This window comes from Canis lupus, chromosome 28, assembly GCF_003254725.2.
Source record: "Canis lupus dingo isolate Sandy chromosome 28, ASM325472v2, whole genome shotgun sequence".
NCBI classification, from domain to species: Eukaryota; Metazoa; Chordata; class Mammalia; order Carnivora; family Canidae; genus Canis; species Canis lupus.
This window is the reverse complement of record NC_064270.1, coordinates 24,759,931-24,780,789: the sequence shown is the minus strand read 5'-3', so window position 1 is coordinate 24,780,789 and position 20,859 is coordinate 24,759,931. Positions and strand designations below refer to the sequence as shown.

Sequence of the window (20,859 nt, the reverse complement as noted above, 5' to 3'; positions counted from 1 at the left end):
CCTCTGCCTGTGTCTCTGCCTCTCTTTCTCTCTGTGTCTCTCCTGAATAAATAAATAAAATCTTAAAAAAAAAAGGATTACTTATTTGAGATAGGGAAAGAGAGAGCAAGGATGAAAGCAGGAAGAGGGACAGAGAGAGAGAGTCTTCAAGCAGACTCTCCACCTAGTGTGGAGCTCAACACGAGGCTTGATCTCAGGACCCTGAGATCATGGCCTGAGCTAAAACCAAAAATTGGACGTTCCACCGACTGAGCCATCCAGGTGCCCCATATGGTAAACATTTTAATAGATAAAGCCAAAATTTCAAAAATGGTATTTGCCCTTCCCATGGATTGAACCAATCCTGTCTTATTCCTTACATTTTTGGGGAGCTGGCCTTTCTGCTTTAGTCATGGGCCTCACAGAGCAAGCTTTTCTAATTTCATCGTTGGATGAGTGTGTGGCCTATCTCTTTGTATTCTTTTCTTGGGTTATGATCACAGTTCGTGTTAAACTACTACACGCTGCCTAGTCATACACGAGGATTTGGTCACCCACATAAACATGATGCTGTTGTGAGTTCATTTTTCTATTTAGAGAAGCATGTCAGCTAGAAATACCTCCACCTAATTTCCCAGACGCATGCGTGCTGAGTGAGTGGCCAAAATAGCCCCTTGAGTAAGTGGCAGCTTTAAAAACCATCCAGCTGCTGACTTCAAACTAGAAGGTCAGTAAAGGAAAGTGGAAGTTGGATTTTGAATGATCAAGGTGCTCACAAGGATTTAACAGTGGTCAGGATTTTGGAGACTTGCACAACTAGCCTGAGACTTCTTTGGATTTCTTGCCTGTTGCCTATCTTTGTCTTCTCTCTTTGGACGTCAAGATGAATGTCCAGGCTTGCTCTAGGTGTGGGTATGGAGTTTATCCTGCCGAGAAGATCAGCTGTCTAGATCAGGTCAGTAGACATTTCTTGGCCTTTGGAAATAATAACCAATATGGGAGATTTATCTTCTCACATATGGACATGTGGGGCTTCTTGAACCATCTAAAAAAGATGTATTTATCATTTTTCCTCATTTCTACCCATTCCTATCTCTATCTTCTATGTCACCTTGAAAAAAAGGTTATTCATTTAACATATTGTACTTGTGTGTGGGTGTGTTTATCACCATTTTACCTCTAAGGATCCATTTTTACCTGGAAATGTATAAGAATCCAGAGTCTGGAAAAAAAGGCAATTTTGCTACATCTTTTCTATATGATTTCTAGATATGGCATAAAGCATGTTTTCACTGCGAAGTTTGCAAGATGATGCTATCGGTTAATAACTTCGTGAGTCACCAGAAAAAGCCGTACTGTCACGCGTAAGTGTTTGGTATCCTGCCCCACCACCTCTTGGGTTTTGTTTATTTTTTAACAGGTAGCCAACCAGAACTTCAAATCACACAGCCCAGAGTTAAAGCCAAGAAATATCTTCCTCAAAGTTGTCATTTACATAAAATCATTGATGAGGTCTAAGGCAGGATTTTATGCAAAGGACAGAAAGTTGAAAATTTCAAATTTCTTTTTTTTTTTTTTGAAAATTTCAAATTTCTTTTAGGTAAAAAGTCAAATCCATTATAACCCCATGTTAAATTATTAAATACCGTGCAGAACACTGTAATTGCTGCAGATATGCCTATAGAACTTTTTTCTTTTAAAAAATTCCAGAATCCTTTTCAAGTTTTTTTTTCAGAAAGTATTTCAGTGACCATTTCTAGTTAAAGTTAGCTTTTAATTTCTTTGATTTCCTTTTTTCCCTTTAAGACATTGCCTGGAAAATAGTAAACTTAATTATTAAGTTTTATATTTATCAATTAAAAAATAACCATACCTTTAGGAATAATCAATCATCTTGGGTAAAATGCATTTTGAATTTCGGTTTATATCTATTTTTTTTTTCTAGCCACAACCCCAAGAACAACACTTTCACAAGTGTCTATCATACTCCCTTAAATCTAAATGTGAGGAAGTCTCCAGAAACCATCCATGGGGTAAGTGACTTAATTTTGAATTTCAAAATAGCCTTTAAAGAAAGTTTATTAGCTCAGTGTCTATGTCCAAATTGAACCTGCTCATTTCAAGTGCAAAGTGCTTTTAAGTAACAAATATTGCTATTTGTCCTACCGCAGTAGAGGCCCAATACCCAAGATAATCTGATAATCTAGCTTGAATATCTGATGTGTTTGTAATCTCTGCCTACCAGCTCTGTTCACACTGGTGACGGTTTACCCGATAGGCCTGTATACATTAGGTGCCTAATAATGTAAAACAAAGTTTACATAGCTGGAAAATATTATAAGAGCCTTTCCTTGCTTTCTCCCATGATTATTTTGGTATAGAAAATGAAAAACCTCTAGTTTCACACTCTTCAATCTCTCTGAATTCAGAAGTTTTTATGATCACTAGCAGCCTCTCTTTCTCCTGGGGGTAGGGGTAGGTCAAAGATATTTTGATTCAGAAGTGGTGTTTGGATAGACAAGAAAGCCGTGTTGATCAACCAACCTCTTCTGAGAAACCAACAATGGGGTTTTGTCAAATAGCTAGCTACCACTTAGATGCCTGCATTTATTGAAGTGATGACTCATTTAACTTCTTTCCCCCTTGCCCCACGAAGTTGCTCTGTGAGATGCATCTAGAAGCTTTCTAAAATTAGAAAATTGCACAGGAGGTGGAAGGCTGTCAGTGATCTGCCCTCCTCACGTCACCTCACCTCAGACTGCCTCTCCTGCCTGCCCAGGCCACCCGTCTCCTCAGGAAAATGTGTGTTAGATCGAGCCTACCCAACGCCCCCTGCCAAGTTAGCTTAATTTGCTGAGAGCCCTGGACTGATTGTGAGCTTATTATTTTTAAACATGCTTATGCAACATGCACTGTACAGTCGTTTAATTTACTTAATACACATTACTATCTAGTAGGGTAAGTAATGTTATGATCCCATTCTGCTGGTGACGAGCCTGAGGTGCAGAGTTACTCACACATCATTGATTCCTAAGGATTCGCAAACCTTAAGAATTCACAAGCAATCCTAGGTTACTGAGAGGGTTTGTTCTTTTAGGATCTTGGTTTCATTTCTTGAAGTCTAAGGGCAGCTACACGAAACTGCAAATAAATACTGAGTGTAGCTCTTACTTGAACAGAGCGCCAAACATTCTGCTGGGCTCTTTCACTATCTTATCTCATTTTTTCTTCACAAGAATCCTCTAAAATATTACCATCTTACAGTTGGGAAGGCTGAGGCTCAGAGAAGTTAAATAACTTGCCTAGTTTTGCCCAGCTACTTGGGTGGGTACAAATCTAGATCTCTCCAACTCTAGAACCCACAGCCTGAACTCCTCCAATGGCCTACTTCTATGTATGTAGAAGGTGGCAAACTGTCCAGGAGATAAGCACTTGTTTATGTTTACAAAAATCCAGATATTTCTAGAGTTGTACAGCCAGAGTTTGACAGATTAAACACAAGAAGTACTTATATGGCAGAGTGCTGTTTGTATATATTACACTCTCTACAAAAAGATCCCTAGTATCTTACTTCTCCACACTGCACTAGCTCTAAACTGGCATGTCCCTCCCTCACAATCATACAACAGGTCACACAATATTTCCTTTCTTTGAGATGGTAGTGGATTCATTTTCTTTTCACTGTATGTGACAGGCCCAATCTGGAGTGAGATTTTTGCTGGTTCTGTCTCTAGCCACAGACAGTGATGTGAACTTCCCGGGATGCCTGCGTGTGTGCATTTGTTTGCATCTGTGCGAATCTATGTGTATGCGTATAAATATGTATGTGTGCCTCTGGGGAGTGTATGTATGTGTGCGTATAGGTGTGAATAGGTGTGCGTGGGCATATGCATGTGTGTACATGATGTGTATATATACATATGTGCGCATACAGGCATGCGTGTGCATATGTATATGCATGTGCTCTGTGTGCGTGTGTATGTGTGTACGTCTCTCTGTATATTTGTGTGTACATGGTGTGCCTATGTGTATACATGCCTATTTGTGTGTGTGTGTCTGCATATGTGTGTTATGCCAAAAAAAAAGGCTGTTGAGGTCACTTCCTCCTCCTTCCCCACCAGGAAAAATTTCAAATGGAGAGCCATGTCCCTTCCAGGCCCCAGATCTCATAGCCACATTAGGAAGGGGGATGGATTACTTTCTTACCCTCTCTCCCATCTTCTCTGAGAGACTTTGCCAATTGAGTATAAACAAATTCGTTATGTATGTACTAAAAGAAAGAACAAAAGGGCTGCTTCAGTGATGGTGATGAAGGAGGAAAGTAAAGAATTTGAGTTGGCATTTGAAACAATTGACATTTTTTTGTGTTTCCTAGATGTCCCTTTTAAAAATAATAAATAATGTGTAAGACAAAATTTCTTGTTTGGCAGGTGTGAATGGAATTTTTAGAAGAATAAAACATTTAGATTCTCTTTTATTCAGAGAAGGGACTTTAGCTCTTAATGCTTCTTTCTTACCCCACTAGTGACACTTGTGGCTTATTTCCTTTTCCTCCTTCCTCAGAATAATCTGGAATCTTATGAAAAGTCTCTGGAGAGGCAGACACTCCCCGGTGATGGATTTGTCCTGTGGGTGGAGGACAGCAAATAAGGCTTTCTATCTATTTTGGTCACGCAATTCTGATTCCTAAAGTCAATGGCTCTCGAGGAGGGCAATTTTACCCCTCAGGGGGCATTTGTGATGCCTGGGGACTTTTAGAATGTCACAGTTGGCAAGAGGGGTACTATTGGCATCTGACGGGTAAGGACCAGCTATGCTGCTAAACATCCTGCAGTGCACAAGACGGGACTTGTGAGAAAGAGTTAACCAGCCCAAATATCAGTAGTGCTGTCAACCAGAAATCCTGCCTTTAGTCTATGTAATGTTTGCAGTAATTTCTCAAAATCCAGGGGAAGAAGCAGAAGCAGATAAAGCACTCTCAATTTCTGTATTTAAAAATACATATATTGCAGCAAGCAAAGTAGCAAGCCTAGAAATTCAATGAGAGAAAGTACCCTTCATGTGGAAATAGAATTCCTAGATTCTAAACCTGGCTCTGATTACCCATTGAATAATTTTAGTAAGGTCACTTCTTTTCCTTCAGTTTCTTTCTTCATCTATAGAATTAATGATTCAAGCTTCAGCTTATTAAAATTGCAGGTTTCTGGCACCATTTTAGACCTCATAAATTATGACATCTGGATTTGGACCTAAGACCTTTTGATTTCTTTTATGGTTGGCCCTTTTTATGTTGTCTTTATGAGCTCTTTGCCCATCCCAAGACTCTGAAGTTACCATTGTGATATCAGTTCTGCCCAAACTGATCTACACATTCAACATAATTCCAGTCGAAATCCTGGTGTTTTTTGTAGAGATTGACAAATGGAGTCTAACATTGATGTGGGCACACAAAGATTCTAGAATAGCCAAGAAATTCTGAAGAACACAATTGAAGGACTTCAGTTACGAGATTTCAAGATTTACCACAAAAGTAATAGTCATTAACTTAGTATAGTTTTGCATAAGAATAGACAGACTAGTGGGATACAATTCAAGGTCCAGAAAGAAAGCTGCACATATGTGGTCACTTGAATTATGACAGATTTGCCAGTGCAATTCAGCGTAGCAGGGACTATCTTTCAATAAAGCAGTGCTGGAGTGATTGGATATTTGTATGGAAGAAAATGAACTTTGACGCCTACTTCACACCTATACACAAAAAACTCACACATGTATTCCAGGTCAAGATATTAAAGGTAAAATTATAAAGCATAGGAGAATATGTACATGAATTTGGGGAGCCAACATTTTAACAAGCTCCTGGGGTGATTGTTGCACTAACGTTAAGAATCATTACTCTAAAAGGCAGCATTTTCTGAGGTTACTCTAACCTGCCTACTGGGTGTTGTGTGATAAGTTCATCAAGACCTTCAGTTTTTTTAATTGTACTGCTGAATGGAGTTTTGCACACCACAGGTGCTCTGTACGTGTCACCTGGCTGGGGGAACAGGAAGAGCCACAGTGAGACTGACAACCCAGTGTGTGTCATTGTGCACTTAAGAAGCTTTGCCACTGAGATTCAGAAAAATCCCTCCAATTTAACTATATGTTATTTATTTTCTTTCTCTTCACTGACGGAAACTTTCCTGACCATGTCTCCATCATGCAGATTGATGAGCAAGATGAGGGCGAACGGTTTAAATCAGTTTTTCACTGGGACATGAAATCCAGGGATGGGACAGCTGCACCTAACAGGCAGCCCCTGATGAACGAGGTGAGAGAAGTGGTGTGAATGGGTTTGGACAAAAGGAAAAGAAGGCCACACTTTGCAAGTGAGACACATTGTTGTTATTACTTCTAGAGGAATTGATTAGGCTTTGATTCACCCAGTCTGTGGTTCCAGCTGTCCACAGAAGACATCCATCAGCATGGTGTGGGGTCATCTCTACCACATCTGCTTCCAGTCCAAACTCACTAGTCAGTTTGTCCCTTTCAACTACTGGGTTTCTGGCCCTGGGAGCGAACCACCCAGGCTGGAGACCATGGCTGCCCTTTCTCCCTCTGCCTCTGCCCCTGCATTTCTCCCCCCTTGCTCTGATCCACATCATCTCCTGCCTGGACCTTCATGGGGGCCTCCCAAGATGGCCTTCTCTCTTCTGGCTTTGCCTCTGTCTAGCCTGTTGAGTGATGTTGGCCACACACAGCTTCCTGGATGGCCCTGACTTACTCTTCCTACCACCTGAGAATTTATGCTCACTATGGAGAGGCTCATCATTTCAAAATTCCTCAGCCATTTGCTTTCAATTATACACATAATACTTGGATTTTCCTCATCATAAAAAAAATCCAAAGTACAAAGCTAACCCCCTGTGCATCATCTCCAATCAGTCCTTCTGCGGGGGTGCCTGTTATTTTCAGTCTCATGGGTATTCTTCCAAACTTTACTCATTTACAAATATAGATCTATGTAATTCATTTCTTAGTACTTCCATTTGGATATGGCCACTGCCACTTGCTGAGGGACCTTTGATGAAATTATATAACCATTCTTTTCTTTGGCTTTCTCATCTGTAAACTGAACTTCTGACAGTTCCTGACATACAGAACCATTGAGAAGTTTAAAAGAGTATATAAATGTAAAGACCTTAGAACAATGGTAGGCACAGTAAATACTAGCTATTACTTTCATTAAAAATTATATATGTATATTTCTATTGGGATGTGTAATTTTTCCCATGAAACAACATACCTTGTTTTGCAACTTGTATTTTTCAATCAACAAATATCTTGGAGATACTTCTTTTTTTAAGATTTTATTTATTCGAGAGAGAGAGAGAAGCAGAGACACAGGCAGAGGGAGAAGCAGGCTCCATGCAGGGAGCCCGACATGGGACTCGATCCTGAGACTCCAGAATCACGTCCTGGGCTGAAGGCGGCGCTAAACCGCTGAGCCACCTGGGCTGCCCACTTGGAGATATTTCTGTGTCGACCTCCTTTTAAGTTATTGTGGATGGGTGTATCATGAGTGCAACCATTAAGAATGGATGCATCATGCTCTTCTGTGGATGGGCAGGGTTCTTTCCAAAATTTTTCCTATTACAAAGTTGCTATGGATACCCTTGTGTGTGACCTCTCTTGGACACAAGTGTTTCTCTAGAATAGATAATGAGAAACAAGGTTTCTATGTCAAAGAGTGCATGCGTTTTTAATTTCTATGGCCACTGTCAAATTGCTCTCTGAAATGGCTGTGCATTTGATATACCTATGGGCAGAGGATGGGACTACTTATTCCTCCACGTTCTCACCAGTACTTGATATTACCAGATAAAAGTTTTTGACAATTTCTATGTTTTTTTTAAGTAAATTTCCCTGATTGCTAGTATGGTTGAGCATAATTTCACATACCAATTATCTGTCTTTCTAGATCTTAAGAGTGTGGTTCTACGCAACCTTTCCAATTTGCCCCACCTTCAGCCCAATTGGCTTCTTATCTCTATCCCTAGTTTCTAGTCAAACCCATGTCTTCATGGTCTTTTACATGAAGCCTATCATTGCCTTCGTGTTTTTATTCATGGTAGTCCCCACTCCTGGAATTTATTCAATGAATACTTATTGAGCCAATTATGTACAGGTGTTGTTCCAAGCTGTTAGAATACATTAGTGAATAAAACCAATGAAAATCCCTGCCTTCATGGAACTGACCTTCTAGAATGAATGTCCTTTTTTTTTCCTTTTGCCCCTGTCAATCTGACCTCAGCCTTGGAGGTCCAGCTCAGATTCCATCTTCCTATCCAGAATGGAGCCATCACATATAGATTACTTCTTAAAACCTTGTGTTTATCGTCAATACACTACACTTAAGCACACAAACATTTTCTAATTACTACTTGTTTTGTATGTCGGTTTTATCTCTTTATATAGGCCACAGTTTTATTAAATAAGGAACCGTCTTCCTTTTGGGGGGCTTTTCTTTTAATGTTAATTGCTTATCCCAATATAAGGCACATGACAAGTAGGTTTTTGCAGTGTGTCTGAATAATGCTGGTTAATCTCACATTGTCCATCCATAAAACTCTCCACTGATCAATCTAGGTACAGTGATGAGCAAAGAAGTGTTAAGTTACATTTGGAACCCTTCTAGAATATACATGAATCTCAGAAAGTTCAACTTTTTAGGAATTAGATTATTTCCTAGGTGAAGAAATTGAACATTTTAGTTAGCTGAGACCCACCATATGCCAGTAGGAGTTTATAGTTTTTAGAGAATTTCTCTTATGCTGACGGTGTATGTGAACATTGCTAGGAGGGTGGAGTAGGTCTTACCAACCAAATGTGCAGGGTATGTGTTTATGCGTTTGTGTGTTTCCTTTACAGAGAGCCTATTGGAATGGATATGGGGAAGGGAATGCTTGGTGCCCAGGAGCTATGCCAGACCCCGAAATCGTAAGGATGGTTGAAACCCGAAAGTCTCTTGGTGAGGTAAGAGCCCTAGAAATTATTCTAGCAATTAGTTTGAATGTTTCTTTATCTTAAAATTGTGGTAAACAGACTACTGGCCCTTCCCCCAAAGATTACCATGTCCCAATCTCCAGAACTGTATATCTGTTACATTACCTGGCCAAGGGGATTTTGCAACTGTGATTAAGGTAAGGATATTGAGATAGGAATATTACCCTGGACTATTAAGGTGGACAGATGTAATCACAAGGGTCCTTATAAGGAGGCAAGAGGGTCTGAGTCAGAGACAAGGTGATGTGATAACAGAAGCAGAGGTCAAAGCCATTGGGAGCCATAGAGTAAGGGATGCAAGTAGCCACTAGAAGCTGGAAAAGGTGGAAAACTGGAGTCTTTCCAAGAGCTTCCAGAAGGGAACAGCCCTGATGGCCCATTTCAGACTCCTTGCATTATCATATAGGCCTTTGAGTCAAAGAGGTTGTGCTCTCTTTGGATTCCTCGGGTTGGGTCAGGCTTCCCACAATTTGATATAAGCATTGAAGGGGAATCTCTTTGACCTGAGAAGTAGGATTTTCTTCAGTGTTGAAGATGTTACTCAGATTACCAATGGAATAACATTTTCAAATTTACTGCAGGTGATTGAAATGTTTTCTGAATATCTTATAAATCCAGGTGCATTGGTTCTGTTGATGCTCACAAGTCTAGTCGTTCTTAGCTGAAGTCATATTGTTTTTCATGCTGACATTGGTTTTGACCAGCAGGAGTATACAGAAGACTATGAACAACAGAGGGGCAAAGGGAGCTTTCCAGCCATGATCACACCTGCCTATCAAAGAGCCAAGAAAGCTAACCAGCTGGCCAGCCAAGTGAGTGTCCTAGTGCTTAGTCACCATAGATTATGCTAATTTTTGTTACTAATGAAATTCTGGGATTCAGATAAAAACCTGTAAGAGAATGCTTATGGACATCATTAGTGTGATATTATGGAGAAAACTGTGCTCTTATGTTTTCTCTGTGTATTACCTCCTGTGCCTTGATTGGACCACATCTAACAAATGGAGAGACCAGGCAGCTCAGCCAAAGACTGGACCAAATAATATCTTGAGGTCACATTAGCATTTGAGACACTGATTCTCATTAAGTGGGTGGTACATCTTCCTGGGGAATAGCTTCGCTATTCCTGTTGGCTAAGAGCTCAGAGTTTGGAGCCAGAATGCAAGGGTTTGAATTCTGGTTCTCTCATTTACTGGCTGTGTGACCATAAGCAAATTCCTGAGCTTCTCTATTCCTCAGCTGCTCATTTGTAAAATGGGGAAAAGAATGGTCCTGCCTCATGCGATTTTTATGAAGTGAAGTGAGTTAATGTTTGTAAATGGTTAGCCCTGCCTGGCATTATCTTGGACTTAACACAGTGGCACTGATGCTTTTTGAAGAGGAGCTTATGAGACCGGCCCTAAAGACTTGGCCATTGGCTTGTGTTGAGTCCAGCCCAATGGTATAGCTTCAGGACAGCTGTAAAGAAGAGTTCTCTCAAAGGTTGGTGGGTATGACCTTGACCCTATGCTGTCTCTTAACCAGGTGGAATACAAGAGAGGGCATGACGAGCGCATCTCCAGGTTTACCACGGTGGCGGATACCCCTGAGCTGCTACGGGCCCAGGCAGGGGGACAGCTTCAAAGTGATGTAAGAAATAACGGAGGCTTAGAGGCCTATAAGATTCTCCTTTCCTTCCTTCCTTGAGGGTGGAGGGAGGAAGAATGTAGGAGGCTTCTCAGTCCCCCGTGGGAGCCAGGGAAGAACTTTTTAAGGTCAAGGATAGTCAAGTCAGATAAGTCAGCTAGCACAGACCTTGTGAAAACTCTTCCTGAGAGAGAAAAACTTCGATGGTATCAGTTGCAAATCAGATGTATGTGATTAATCTGAAAAAATCCAGTCCTTGTCACTGGAAATTGTAGAACATCACTTCTAAGGAATTTCTACCATTTGCCTTTTCACAGCCCAGTTTTTCTCTAGCATAATAAGACCAAGAATTTAGTCTTCTGAGTGGGAAGTGTAAGTGCAAATCTGGGTTCAGCTTAATGAGTGGCTTCCACTTGCCTTGGGTTGAGAACCCTCTTTTATCTCCCAGACTTGACTGGAGGCTCCTTGAGGGCAGAAGCCTTCTTCTTCTAGCCCATGCTGCATGAGTATGTGTTGAATTCTGCATTCAGTATCTCCATGTATCAGGCACTGTCCTGGGATTTGGGGAATAAAAAGGTAAAGAAGATACACATGGTCCATCAAGCCATAAGCAAACGATGGTGCCGTAGAGGGTGTGACAGGGAGATATGAGGAGGTAATGCAAGCCCTCGGCAGGGCTTCTCATCAGATGGCCTGGTAGATCATGTGATTGTGGCATGAGATTCATTTTCTTTTTTCATTTTCCAGGTGAGATACACAGAAGACTATGAACAACAGAGAGGAAAAGGCAGTTTCCCTGCTATGATCACGCCTGCTTATCAGATAGCCAAGAGAGCCAATGAGCTGGCTAGCGATGTGAGTTCCATGACAGTGTATTTGTGGTAGGGGAGGAAGCAGGAAGTTACCTGGGCTTGGCAAGTACAACTTCCTGTCTGCTTTTGCATGCACCATGGCCCAGGGAGTAACTTTCCTTCCTAGTTTTGAATTGCTTTTACCAAGACATTGATCTGGCACTTTTATGTCTAAGACATACTCCGTGGACCCAAGCAGAAACAGAACATTCCACAAGACATTCTTTTTTATTCTCCTGGCTTCTGTGCATAGAAGGTTAAATTCACAGGTTTGTCCTTTCCCTTCATTTAGGTGAGGTACCATCAACAATATCAAAGAGAAATGAAGGGAATGGCTAGTCCAGCTGCTGGAGCTGCAGGCACAAGGGAATGCATGGACCGATATGGCCAGGTATGTAATAAAATCACTCCCTGGGAGACTGCCCTTTCTAATGATCAGTTCTTGGTGGGTCAGTAGCCCACTAGCCTGTGACCATTTAATCAGCTGATGGCCGTTTAATCAGGGGTTGGGCTGTGGTTTATCTTGCCCTATTGATGAAAGGTAGATTTTTCCAAGTCAGAAAACAAAGGCAATTACATGGGGCTCAACTTCATCCACGTGGAAAAGCAATTTCTAAGCATTTTTCCTTTCCTTTTTTTCAATACTTTTTATTTTATTTAAATCCAATTTGCCAACATAAAGTATTAACAGCCAGTGCTCATCACATCACATCACATCATTTTTAAAATATAAAGAACCTCTATTGGGGATCCCTGAGTAACTCAGTGGTTTAGCGCCTGCCTTCGGCCCAGGGCATAATCCTGGAGACCCGGGATTGAGTCCCACATCAGGCTCCTTGCATGGAGCCTGCTTCTCCCTCTGCCTGTGTCTCTGCCTCTCTCTCTCTCTCTCTCTCTGTGTGTCTCTTGTGCATAAATAAATAAAAATCTTTTTTTTTTTTTAAAAGAACCTCTATCAATATGGTGGATTTGCCAAGAGTAAAGCATTCTCACCTATTCAATGACGAATGATCTCAAGGCCTAAGACTGGCTAATTTTAGCTCATCACTGTATAAGCACAAAATGGATCCAAATGCATGTCTGGAAAAATATTGGGCACTTCACTGAGTAGCAAGGGTCATTTCTTAGAAAGTGTATATCTTATCTAAGTTGCTAGGTGAGGCAATTTACAAGAGAATGCAAATCATTTCCTCAACTTCACTTCTCACATGAACTACATAGTGATGGGGTAAAAAGGTTGAGATGATAATTAGAAGCTAATTTTTATTTGTACATCCCTCTGTAGGTGCAGGAGAGAAAGGGAACATTATTTTTTCACAGTTGTAAGTAAAGAATATTGGAAGGCTAAGTGTGCGTACTGGAAGAGTATATTCTTAGTTGATTTTTTAAAAATAATTAAAAAATTGAATTTTTATCAGTGACTTGATTCTACAATATACATAATTTATTCAACATACCTAATTTATGAAAGGAAACAACTTACTTCTTTTCTTTAAAAGAGTGTCGAGGGAGACACTCATGTAAGATGGAGGTATGTATGAAGATGGATTGTGACCCCTTTGCAAATGTCTGTCTGAGCAAAAATGTTTAGTTTTAAATGAAAAAGTCCATTTTATTAAATTCTGTAAATTAATTAAATGGCCTCAGTGCTTTAAACTCAATGAAATTATGCTTTTGTGGCTTTAATGTTTCAAATATATTGTATAGAAGGCTCAAGACAACTTTTAAAAATATTTGATTCCTATATTTGGCAAAAAATATTTTGTTCCAAATGTGACCACTGCTATCTGCCAGTACATGAGTGTGTCTAGACATATCCATACACATCCATGAGATATAACCTTATAGTGTCATAGTTGGTTCTTGGTTTTTAGGACATCTTGGCTGAAGTGGCCGGCTGTGCTAATAACAAATCTAAGAATCAAAGTGGGTGTTGTGTGATAGCACCACCAGCAGCTGTCAAGAGGATGAGCCTTGTATGGCATTTCCTTGTGTGATTTAGCGGGACCTGCCAGGCATGAGTAGGAGGGAGTGAGAGAGAAGCAGACACTCAGAGAAACCATAAATATCTGTAATACCTAAAATGCCAAATAATTCATTCTTCTTTTTCACAAATAACAATTTTTTAGGTTAATAGACTATATCATGGAATCAACTTATTGTTTGTAACCAGTCAACTCCCCAATAGGATTGAGTGTCTCACTAAAAAGATTTACATATCCAACATAAAAATAGATATATATGAGCAGAGAAGTTAAAGTAAAGCTACATACCAACCCCAAATTATTGAGCAGAAGAGGTAAAAGGAGATTACCAAAGAATTTGAGAACCTTCATTATTATTTTTTTTAGCTTAACTTTCTTTTTTCTTTTTTTACTTATTGCATTGCTGCCAAGAACATTTTGGCAGCCAAACATAAAGGGCCACTCTGGCTAAACAGTTGTCATTATTGGATAGAAGGGAAGCCTGGACTTTCTGATTTGACCCAACTATTTTATTAAAGAAAATGTGTGTGCCAGACTCCAGCCCTGGTATGGGAGTGAAGCAGGCTCTTGCCTTGGAGGAGGCCAGACAGAGGATGGAGTTATGAGCCCAAAGGGGCACACAAGGCTGTTTCAGACTGGTTGGGAACACAGATGAGGAAGCAGCTGATTCTGCCTGGGGCAGGATTTGGGAATGAGGGAGGAGTTTCCCAGACAGAAGGTAGCATCTGAACAGGTCTTGAAGTATATCCCACTGCCAGGAAAGGTTTATGCTAGTGACATCATGACAGTTCCACGAGAAAGAAGGTTTTCTTTTGTGGGAGTAGGTAGAAGAAACAGGCTCAGATGATAATAGTCTGAAATATACATTTAGTCCCATTTAGAGCCTCTTCAGGCAATTTGAAATTTCCCCCAAACACAAAAATTCAAATAATTATAATGCTCTTCTTCCTGGCAAATAGCCTACATCACTGGGAAAATAGTATCTGGGATGTGAATGGTTTTTTTCTGCATAGATCTGCCAATGGGCCTGAGAAAGGCAGCATTTGAGATTACTGGAGGGCAGAGACCACCCTGGTGTCAGACATGGAATGAGCACTCTATAGTCCACAGATCTGGGAGACTTGTAGAATGTCTGGATTTATCTCATGGAAATGATGATGATTTGTTTAGTGCTGTGTGCCAGGCACCAGTAAGTAGAGCTGACCCCACAATCCACCGTCTTAGCCACCTTGTAGTTCTGCTCCCAGAGTGATCCCTGGAACGTCCAATGGATGGGCCTCTATAGGATCAGGTTCTAGGAGAGATCATTTCCAAATCCCCCACCCATTCAGGGAGGGGAGCCTCACTGATAGAAATTTTCTATTGGCCCAGCAGGGTTACTTGGAGGAATATCAGGAGCACAGAGGAAAAGGCAGCTTCCCCGCCATGATCACCCCAGCTTATCAGAATGCCAAGAAAGCCAACGAACTCGCTAGTGACGTAAGTACTGCATTGGGGCGACCTGCAGAGCCACAGAAGCAGAGGGGAAATGAGATTTTGAATTCTGTACTTACTGAAACTAGCACACAGAGCCATTTATTTAGACCTGAGCCAGAGTAAAACGTTAGCCCTCAATTTCTCTCCAAATTTCTGACATCTACCTCTTTTGTTCAACTGTTTGGTCACATTTATCTGCTTCAAAGGAGAGTGACACCAACAAACTGTGGAAGTCGCCTTAGGTTAGTTGAAGCAGTGCAGATGCTGGTCTAGCCAGAGAAGCTGGGGTTAGGAGGGTCTTTGCAAAATAAGCCATCTAGAAACCCAGTACTTTAGGGGGATAGCTGTTAAAACAAGTCATGTGATTACCAAACCTGGTATAACTCAGTTGATAGGATAAATTTTATTTGCAGAAGGTTGGCCAGCTGGCAGTCCTCGAAAGATAGACTATAATTAAACTCGGTAGAGTGACGTGCATGTGTAGATCTAAGATGCCAACTTGCACATGGTCTATATATGGTTAGAAGCCACGCATGAGCTTTACACCCCCTTTACCCATCCCCTTTGCTCTGTGCCGTACAGTTAGCATCCCATTTACCCAGGATAGTGCACTCTTGTTGGCCCGAGAGGGAAGTAAAATATTCACTTTGCCCCTCAGCTGATTAGATGAGAAAAGATGTTGAAACCATGGGCAGACTGGGTTTGGAATTACACCTTTTGGAATGATTGTTTTGAGACGTTTCTTCATGCAGAAATTAGAGGATAAAGTACACAAAGTATGAAAAGGGCCAGTAAAACTTTGATACCAAAGGGACTGAGTGGTTTATGGATTTCCTGGAGGAAAAAAAAAAAAAACCCATGTGATTTTTTTTTCCTTCAAAAAATTCTCTTAAGTAAATGTTGACGTTAAATGGAGGGTCATTTTGGGGTAATTTCTCTCACGGAGCATGAAAACCACAACTCCGGGCCCTCTTTGTGTGCTTCTTTCAGATAAAATACAGGCAGGACTTCAATAAGATGAAAGGCCCTGCACATTATCACTCCCTCCCAGCCCAGGACAACTTGGTTCTCAAGCGGGCCCAGAGCGTGAACAAGCTTGTGAGCGAGGTGCGTACATAGAGGGGACCGGGGTGGGGCAACCCCAGTGTGAAAAATTCTGTAGAATGCCGCAGAAGCTACCCATGGCTAGCCGTTCCCTTGGAACTGATGCACAGTCAAAAGCCACTCCCAAGAGAGCCTAGAATCAAACAAATTAAACAGTTTCTCCAAGGGTTCAAAAGTTTCTTTGCAAATTCTCAAAAGTTTCAGGCAGTGTTTTTTTGCTGCAGAATCCTGTCCTAGCCGACCTTCGAAACAGTATGTCATTCTTGCAGAGTGGAAATCAGATCAGAAAGTGTTTCCCACCTGGAACCTCCCTCATTCTCTTATTATTGTCATTGGGTTTCCCCGAAGTTCTGTGTCTCATATGAATTCCCATTACCTTAGAGGCTGGACTGGCCGCCAGATGGTGGGTTTTGTTTGGTGTACTCGGTGATTCAGATTTTTTTGAATTCCTCTGGCAAGGAAATAACAGGCTCGAGCTCCCAAATCCTTATCACGCCCTCAAGCCTTTTATTTCACAGCAGCTCTTCACTGGCATTTCCTCTCTGGACTCCAAAGGCATTTGAGTTAACAACCTCTTGCAAAATGGGGAAGAATGAGGGCTATTAAAAGATAATCGAACAGGTTATCTGCAATTCAGAAGCAGACATTCAAGTATTCTAAAGTATTTTTCTTCCCTAACCCCTGAAGGTCAGTCTTCCATCCTAAACTATTCCTTAATTTGTGGTCCTCTAACTCTGGGCTGCTCAGAATCACCAGGAGGGACATCATCCTCATCTCAGTGGGAGGCTCATGTATTTTGAAGTAATAGATGGGTGCCTAGGTCTTGGAATCTGCATTTTAAACAAATGTTCCAATCATTCTAATGCTCTAGGCCAGAGGTCAGCAAACTACAACCGGAGTACCAAATCCGACTCCTAGCCTGATTTTGTAAATAAAATTTTATTGGAACACAGCCACCTCATGTTTGGTTATATATGGTCCCTGGCTGCTTTCACACTACAAGAGCAGAGTCAAGTAGTTGCTAAACTTTGCTCTTGATTCATAGAACATTAGATCTAGATGGGACCTTGGCAGTCTTTAGGTCCTCACTTTGTCATAGTCTAGAAAAGTACAGTGTCTTATTGTGGCTCAGAGAGATTTTGAGGGATAGAAGTGAAACCAGATCTCTGAGAGTACAGTTTTACCCATCCAGGAAAAACACTTAACATTTTGGCCTTTTTCTAGATGAAGATACTATAAATAAATATATGAATAAAAAGACATTTATAGATCAGAATTCAATTATATTTATAGTTTGGTATACTTTTTTCACTTCTTATCAGGTTGTGAGCAGTATATGCATCTTGCATACTTTAAAAAGCATGTTTCCACCATATGTTTTATATGATAGGATTAAAAAATTGTATTTAAAAAACATTTTTTTTTTTTTTTTTGGTAAGAGGTCACAAGAGAACTTCGATTTCTTTTTGCTCATGTTTATCTAGTAGGACAAACCAGTCTTGCTCTATTTGTGATACTCAGGCTTCAGCTGCCTCCTCCAATTACCTGGGCTGACTTGGGACCTATTCAATAACTATAACCTTACATCTTATATCCAGCTACCCCGGGGAGCTCGACCAGCCAACCCATTTGAAAGTAGAAGACACTCTGTGCATCTATGAGGAATCTCATTTATTATACTCCTTCGTAGAGTAACTTTTTTGGTTAAATTTTATTGAAGTGTACATATGGAAAAGTATATACATCATATGTGCCTACTGCGAGGGATTACCACAAGTGGACACCTCCATGTAACTAGCACCCAGATCAAGAAACAGAATGTGACTCAGACACACCCTCCATAATCTTCCAGATACTTTGCCCCAAGAGTAACTCCTGTCCTGATTTCTTAAACCCATCTTGCCACTTTTTTGGGGATATATGAAATCTTACCATATTTTCTCTTGAAATATATCTTTAATTTTCCAAACCAAAAGGATGACTGACTTATTATTTGAAAGGAGAACACATGCTGTCAACTTATGGTACCCTATGCCTGGTATTTTTCAATGTTGGGTTGAAAGTTTTCTAAAAATATCCATGTAAAGTCCTGGTGACATTTTTCAAGCGTAGCTTTGGGCTTGGTTCTATTGTGCATCTGGTGTCTTGGTTTCCAAGGTGGAATATAAGAAGGACCTGGAAAGTAGTAAAGGTCACAGTATCAACTACTGTGAGACGCCTCAATTCAGGAACGTGAGCAAGATCTCAAAATTCACCAGTGATGTGAGTTTTTAACACCTGAGCATTTGTTTGGGCTTTTTTATGAGCTAAATTTCTAGGTCTCTTAAGAGACAGTCTATGTGAATATATCTGTCTGTCTCAGAGAAGCATGGCTTCTGAGCACAAATACCTTAGAATTTTGATCAAGATTGCCTACAGGGGTAGTCCATGTAGTATTACATTCTGTTACATTCCCCACCACGCACTTGGCCTTGAGTCCTTAATGGCAGTACCTCTCCTCTTGTGTTCTTGTGTAGCAGCGTCCGGCTCCTGGTTGGTGAATGCTGGTGAGGGAGCCTGGCTGAGCATGCAACCTCCCCTCGCCATGCGACTGTGTGCTTCTTAGTTAATGCCTGATCTCGTATAACCTGGGGATCCAGATGTTCTTTCCTTGTTTTACAGATGAACAGATGGCATTTGCTAATTTGGAAAATCTCAGAGAAGTTCTGAGGCTGTCTCCTTGAGAACATCAAGGACCTATACTAGACTATGTGATTTTGTTTCTTCTTAGCTGCATATCATAGTAGAATTTAAGACCACGAGGGACTTTGTAAGATTCGGGGAGGAATTTATTTTGCCTAAATGTAGTGGTTGAGAGCACCAGCTTTGGAACTGACAGACCTGGCTCCATAATTAGTCAAGTGTTCAAATTTGGGCAAGTTGCTAAAGCCCTCCGAGCCACTTTGTCCATGTGTAAAATAGGGATGATAATCAATTCTTCCTCCTCATGGAATACTTGTGAAGATGAACTGAGTAGAATCGTGGTAATAGTATTTGGTTAAATATTTTCAGTGCCTAGAAACTCAATGGCTTCCCAGGACACGTGATTTTAATGCAGCTTCATTGGAAGCTACCCATATTTTCCTATTTATGACTTCTTGGCATCCTGTTTTGGTTTTCTCTTCATTTGGTAAACTGCATTTGGGACATGACATCATTGTTTCACATGGTTTTAGTAGTCACCAATTTGTGGTGTAAAAATCACCTTGGCAAAGCTCAGGTTGTATTCTTCAAATAATTAGAAATGGAAGTAATAGCATGCAGATTTGTACTAGCCCATAGCATGGGGCTTTGTACCCAGTGCTGGCAAGGTCAGTCTTGTCCATTGGAGAGTTCCATGCTTATGGTAGGTTTTCACATGGGAAAACTCTACCATATTTACAAATGAAAATATTAAAAAGAAAATTGGATCTGTTTTGTGCTGTCTGTACTCACCCGATCCTATGTTTGGTCATGTGCTTACGTGCTTGTCTCACTCCAACATCTTGAGCTTGCTTGAAAGTTGTTTTTTTCAAAAATGATTTGCCTTATTTTGTATTCAGCAATACACTGACTACTTAAATAGGTTCTATTTTATCATTTCTATTTCCAATTTAATGCATTAAAATGAGTAGTTGATCTCCAGCAAGTTAGGAAGAGAATGCTTTTATTGAAAGTTTTGTGTTTCCATGTAGAATAAATATAAAGAAAATTACCAGAACCACATGAGAGGCCACTATGAAGGAGTTGGTATGGACAGACGGACTCTCCATGCTATGAAGGTTGGAAGCTTGGCAAGCAATGTGAGTCCCATTCTGAAGGGTCTATAGGTCTGAGGACCTGTTGGGGTGGAGGGAGGTGAAATGAAGAATTCAGCCAATTCTTTTTAACCTTCCTTTTTAAAAGTCAGTGTTCTATGGCATTAAGACTGACCCAGGTGATCCCTGGGTGGCTCAGCAGTTTGGCGCCTGCCTTTGGATCCTGGAGTCCCCAGATCGAGTCCCACGTCGGGCTCCCTGCATGGAGCCTGCTTCTCCCTCTGCCTGTGTCTCTGCCTCTCTCTCTCTCTCTATGTCTATCATAAATAAATAAATAAATAAATAAATAAATAAATAAATAAATAAATAAAAAGACTGACCCATAAAAGCTTCTAAACATAATCTATATAACCAAAGCTGGGTAGAACCCTTGAAAATGTTCAAAAGCTTCAATTTATTTATCTCAGCTTTCTCTGGCTTGAGGAGTACTTAGGTATATTATCTCTGATCCAGTATGAGAAAAACATTCCATTTCTGAGAAATAATGAGAAATGGATTAGCATAATTCTTACTTGAAATTCTTCAAATTTCCAAAGTGTTTGTGATTTATTTGGAGTTGATTGGTTGTTTGGTTCGTTCACTTATGTAATCGTAGTGTTCATTGAAGACCTCCTCCTATAGACAAGTACTGGTCAAGGTAGTAGGATAACAAAATAGTTCAGATCCCATAGCGTGTAATCTATTAATCTTCCCTTGGCTTTGTCAGTTCAGTTGACAAGTTTGCAAATGCCAAGTGGTAAATCTTGGAGGTAAGGGGCACTTTAAAAAAAAACTATTTCATTAGTAAAACATACAAATGTCAAATTTCCTCTGCTTGAGAATGTCAAATTTGACCTTTAGAAAAAAATTTAAATACTCTGAAGACTCTTGACTTTTCATTTGTTTTCTGGGGGTTGGCCAAGAAACTCTTTCATCATCTATCCATGTGCCAGTGCTTCTTTTTTAATAAAAACT

The 20,859-nt window shown here is 40.5% G+C and overlaps 1 protein-coding gene across 9 annotated transcripts in view; it reads left to right on the top strand.

Annotated features, from left to right (window-relative positions):
* Nucleotides 1-615: 615 nt before the first annotated feature.
* Nucleotides 616-20,859, top strand: part of LOC112672355 (nebulin related anchoring protein) — a 70,005-nt gene continuing 49,761 nt past the window's right edge. The window contains exons 1-13 of one of the 9 annotated variants that reach the window (XM_025467266.3): nt 632-934; nt 1,249-1,343; nt 1,925-2,012; nt 6,188-6,292; nt 8,893-8,997; nt 9,735-9,839; nt 10,552-10,656; nt 11,401-11,508; nt 11,797-11,895; nt 14,864-14,968; nt 15,956-16,072; nt 18,227-18,331; nt 19,783-19,890. In XM_025467266.3, coding sequence (XP_025323051.3) covers nt 863-934; nt 1,249-1,343; nt 1,925-2,012; nt 6,188-6,292; nt 8,893-8,997; nt 9,735-9,839; nt 10,552-10,656; nt 11,401-11,508; nt 11,797-11,895; nt 14,864-14,968; nt 15,956-16,072; nt 18,227-18,331; nt 19,783-19,890 — 1,317 coding nt within the window. In that variant the 5' untranslated portion in view covers nt 632-862. Of the gene's footprint in view, nt 935-1,248; nt 1,344-1,924; nt 2,013-6,187; nt 6,293-8,892; nt 8,998-9,731; nt 9,840-10,551; nt 10,657-11,400; nt 11,509-11,796; nt 11,896-14,860; nt 14,969-15,955; nt 16,073-18,226; nt 18,332-19,782; nt 19,891-20,859 lie in introns of all 9 variants that reach the window. The other 8 variants (XM_049103420.1, XM_049103421.1, XM_049103419.1 and 5 more) reach the window with 8 other exon arrangements.